Source organism: Coffea arabica, chromosome 4e, assembly GCF_036785885.1.
Source record: "Coffea arabica cultivar ET-39 chromosome 4e, Coffea Arabica ET-39 HiFi, whole genome shotgun sequence".
Classification (NCBI taxonomy): domain Eukaryota; kingdom Viridiplantae; phylum Streptophyta; class Magnoliopsida; order Gentianales; family Rubiaceae; genus Coffea; species Coffea arabica.
Window position 1 is genome coordinate 7,969,876 of NC_092317.1, and position 5,339 is coordinate 7,975,214.

Sequence of the window (5,339 nt, forward strand, 5' to 3'; positions counted from 1 at the left end):
ATTTTCTTGCCATAATACTTATCTCATTTTGTTTTTGCTCAACTTTTTACGTTGAAAAATATGCCATCTAGTTACAAAAAGCTTGCACTTATTTCAACAATTTCCAATTATCTCCAATAACAAAATTTTCATCTTGTAAGCAGCTGGAAAGTTTCCTTAACATATGGAATCTCTTGATTTATCTTCAATAGAAAGATAAATGAAAATAAATGAATTTAAAATCCATCTTTTCTTTTAAATCTCCATATCTAGTAGAACTAAAATTTTTGAAACTATTTGACTTATATCATTTTTTAATGTTGTCATTACATTCTTTACAAAAAAAAAAAGTGTTGCAAGATAAGAATATTATCCACACAATTACGTTTGAATAGCATTAAATCTTCCAAATGAAGATTTCCTAGATGAAAATATTATCCACACAATTATGTTTGAATAACATTAGATTTTCTAAATAAATATTTCCTGCATAATTCACCCATGTGATGCACAAGATTTGAATTTGAAAATTGTTGTTGCTATCCTTATTTGGCTAATACAATGTAGTTTAAAAAAAAATTCTCAATTATCCCGAATCCAATTTCACCATCGATTTCACGCACTCTAGCTGCGTCTGCCCTTGACAGTAGACACCTCCGCCTTCCATTATTTCTCCTATTTCGTATATTCATATGCTCGTCGTTTTCCTCTAACCATTTCCTCCTGCCACCCCTCACACATACACATCCCTTCCCGCCTCCATTCTCTTCTCAACCCTAATATCCCCTCCAAAAACCTCCAGACATCAGCCATGAAAGTACCTGAAAATGAAGTAAAAGCTCTAACAAATTCCATAACTCAGCTCCTCAGTTCTCTCTCCAGCTCAGTCCCACAAGCCCAGTGCTTCAAAAGTAAATGGTCTATCATTTCTTCGAAACTCTCCACTCTGGAATCCCTTGTTTCCGACCTTTGTAACTCATGCTCGGCTACCACAACCAGCGCCACCGGTTCTCTAGCCGTAGACCTTCTTCAGAGTCTTGTCACTACACTCACCGACGCGCTCTCGTTGTGCATGCTCTGCCACGCGCCGACCCCGCCTCACGGGAAGCTCAAGACTCAAAACGACGTCGACTCGATCACGGCTAAGCTCGACAACCACACCAGAGACCTCGACGTTCTCATCAAAAGCGGCGTTCTCCTCCACCCCCAGAACGCCGTCGTTGCAGCAGCGCCAGCAGCAACGACACCGACTAGAGAATCCGTCCGGGCCGAGTTCCGCAACCTCATAACTCGTCTTCAGATTGGCTCCACCGAGTCGAAGAATTCGGTTCTTGACTCGGTGCTGAATCTTCTACAAGAGGATGACAAGAACGTTCTCATCGCGGTGGCGCAGGGGATTGTTCCGGTGCTCGTCAGAACACTGGATTCCAACACCCATCATCTGGAAATGAAGGAGAAAATCGTGGCGGCGATCGCTAAAATCTCAACCGTTGATTCCATTAAGCATGTTCTGATCGCGGAAGGTCTCGGCTTGCTGAATAATCTCCTCCGGGTTCTGGAATCTGGCAGCGTTTTCGCCAAGGAAAAGTCCTGTATAGTCCTCCAAGTACTGAGCAATTCCAAGGAAAATACGAGGGCAATTGGGTCAAGAGGAGGGGTTTCGTCATTATTAGAGATTTGTAACGATGGTACCCCAAATTCACAAGCTATGGCTGCTGGAGTTTTACGTATTTTATCCGTTTATCCGGAAATTAAGGAGAATTTTATCGAGGAAAACGCTGTAATGATCTTACTGGGGCTGTCGAATTCAGGCACTATATTGGCACAGGAAAATGCTATAGGTTGTTTGAATAATTTGGTTGTTAAGGATGATAATCTTAAATTGTTGATTGCTCGAGAAGGCGTGATCGAGAGCATGAAAAACTATTGGGATTCTATTAATTCAGTTCAGAATCTCGAGGTTGCAATTGTTATGATTCAGATTTTAGCTTCTTGTCCGTTGATAGTGGAAAATCTTGTGGCTGATGGGTTCCTGAATCGAGTTGCTGGGGTCTTGAGCTGCGGAGTATTGGGGTGTCGTATTGCTGCAGCTAAAGCTGTTTACGAATTGAGTTACAACACGAAAACCCGGAAAGAACTGGGCGAAATTGGATGCATTTCTGCGTTGGTGAGGATGATGGATGGAAAAGCAGTTGAGGAAAAGGAAGTAGCCGCAAAGGCATTGTCGAGTTTGATGGCATTCCCGGGGAACAGGAGGATTTTCAAGAAGGAAGAAAAGGGGATTGTTAGCGCAGTTCAACTTTTGGATCCCTTGGTCCAGAATTTGGATAAGAAGTACCCTGTTTTGATACTCATCTCCCTGGTTCATTCCAAGAAATGCCGTAAACAAATGGTTGGTTCTGGGGCTTGTTCGCATTTGCAGAAACTGGTGGAGATGGAGAATGTCGATGGCGCTAAGAAGCTGTTGGAAAGCTTAGGTCGTGGGAAGCTATGGGGAGTCTTTGGCATTCATTGATTGATGATTCAGAAGTGAAAAAACTGATTCTGGTGGATGCTGCTTAATCTGTATGTAGTGCTATACTTTGTCATTGTTCTTGTTTCTTGTAATTTCATCTTTTTGTTTTTGTTTTTCAGTTTTTGTTTATAAAATTTGTGTTTAGGATTTGAAGTAGAGGAAGTAAATGTGGTTAGTCCTAGTGATGAAGATTTGAGTACAGGGATGAGTAAAGAGTAAAATCTTTGGTTGGGTGACCTAACTTGAATTAGGAGTTCATAGATTTGTGTTTTTCTACCAAAACCCAATAAGTTTATACTAGCAGTAGTACTATTGAATAAAGATGGTTATGCCTACTCAATGAAATATGTCTATGGTTTCAATTTGGGGTTCATCTGTTCCCCAATCTTTCTGCTTCAGTGTTTGAAGTTAAAAAAGTTGTTGTTTTTCAAGTCAGAGATCAGAGTACTTCTATTGTTAGTTATAGTTTGTTTCATGTTACTTGTGGATGGATGAGTTGTTTGCTAAACTAAGTAAAGATGCATTCTAAAGCTACTTTTTTTTAAAAAAATGTAAAAGTACTATTTGCTTTATTAAAATTAACTTTGAGGAGCTTTATTTAATACTACAAGTAACTTTAAAGGGTCAAAGAACCTTTCTTTTTTTTTTTTTTTTGGTGGTTGATCAATGAAATGGAGATTGATATGAAACTAAAACAAATACCAAGATTTATCCTTGTTTGAGACATAAATTTTCATATTAACATTTTTGTGCATCATGCGGGTTTGCAGCTCTTTATGCAAGGTCCATAATGACTTAAATCACTTCATATGCTACATTAACAATAGCCACCCTGCATCAAAATAGTACATGTTATCTATACTGTTATCAATCAGGCTACCCCAATTGACGACCATTTCTCTTTTTTTTTTGGGGAGAAAATTATTCTTGAGTGGAAATTTGTATGTGTGAATGCTAGATGTGACCCTTTACAATAATTCTCCGTTTAAGTTTGACAATTGATGATCAACACGGAAACACAAATTTGTATCCCCCAATACCCCCCCCCCCCCTCCCCAACACCCCAACAAACACACACAGAGAAGTACTTGCTATGATGCTACTCCAAGGTCTTATTGCTTGTGTGATACAATGTCGGCCCTTTTTGGGAATCAACACATCTAATAAATTGACAGATTCAATTGTTCTGTCTTTGATAGTACTCCTCCGTTCCACTCCACTTTGATAGTCCTGTTTTCCTTTTTCGTTTATCCCAAATTGTAGTTCACTTTTCAATTGAAAAATATAGTTATCTTTTAATTTCTCTAAAATACCCTTATTCAATGTAGGTTGTTATTAGTATAAACTACCTTATGTAATGTAGATTGTTAACCTACTCCATTTAATACATTTAGATTTTTCAAAACATATTGATATATGAAAAACCAGCTTTGTTATTATTTCAAGCCAAAATGTGAAATAACCTAAAATGAGGATTGATTCTTTCTTGATAATCAATTCAAGTTCTCATAAACCATCAATTCAAGTTTTCATGAATAATTAATACTCCCTCTGTCCCATTTTGATAGTCCTAGTTTTTTTTTTTCACACCGTTTAAGAAAAAGTAGTTAACTTTGTTGAAAAACAAATTTAGATTGCTATTTTCTTAAAATACCCTTACATTAAATAAAGTTGGCTTTTCATATATCAATATGTTTTGAAAAATCTAAATGCATTAAATGTGGTAAGTTATATTCAATACTAACAATCTATATTAAATAAGGTAGTTTATAGTAATAACAACTTACATTAAATAAGGATATTTTAGAGAAATTAAAAGACAACTATGTACATTCTTCAATTGGAAAGTGGACTACAATTTAGGACAGACGAAAAAGAAAAACAGTACTATCAAAGTGGGAGGAAGGGAGCATAAAGTTATACTCTATTTAATGTAAGGGTATTTTAGAAAAGTAGCAATATAAATTTATTATTCCAACAAAATTAACTATTTTTTTTTAAATTGTATGAAAAAAAAAACTAGAACTGTCAAAATGAGACATAGGGAGTACTACTTTAATGTTAAGTTCCACTTGAGTTGAGAACGGATGATAAAAATTAAAACAAAAAAGGCCATCAGTCTAGTTCGACTCTTCTATCAGAATTCAGAAGCCAAGCCTTCAACTTCCGACTCCGACCAATCTAGTCTGTCCGGTCTGAATTGGCATAACAACATTTGTATAATAGAAAGAAATTCTTGGGAGGCAGATGTAACGGGCTGGTAGGTCTTCTCCCATGTGCATTTGTTCTGTTCGTTTGTCAACACCCTCACAGCTGCGCCATCCCCTGCTGGTTGTTACCTAAACAATCATACAACTTCGAGATTGTGTTGTAAATCGTCCTACTGATCTTATTTTAGACAAGCTTAAATCTTTACTTCCTACTCTGCGTTGAGCTCTCATGAAGGGAAGAAAAAGTATTAATAAAAATACTTAAAAATTCCATTCCACAATTCTTGTTTCAGTGGATAATGGATGTAACTGATGAACTCAGTAGCAGCTTTTTGAGAATCCATAACCAATCTTTATCGCAAAAGTATCCTCATTTCAATATTTTAGGCTTCACACGACTGTGGTCATCATTATGGCACGGAAGATAAAGTGTTGGGGCCTCGCTTATGTCCCTAAACAAAACACTTTGATTTCTGGATTAGACTTGTAATTCTGATGAGCACTGTGAGGTTAATGGCATTCCTACACGAAAGGGTGTGTTTAGATAGGAATTATTTGTCAAAAAATTACTTGCTTGCATCACGAATATATTTTTCAACACATTATATTTTTATCTTTTCAGTTTTTTTTTTATC

At 36.9% G+C, this 5,339-nt stretch overlaps 1 protein-coding gene across 1 annotated transcript; it reads left to right on the plus strand.

The window, feature by feature from the left end:
- The first annotated feature begins 646 nt into the window (after positions 1-646).
- On the plus strand, positions 647-2,929 carry LOC113742343 (uncharacterized). The gene has a single exon (XM_027270172.2). The coding sequence runs from the start codon at positions 791-793 to the stop codon at positions 2,492-2,494; it is 1,704 nt and encodes a 567-aa protein (XP_027125973.1). The 5' UTR covers positions 647-790; the 3' UTR covers positions 2,495-2,929.
- The last annotated feature ends 2,410 nt before the right edge of the window (positions 2,930-5,339 follow it).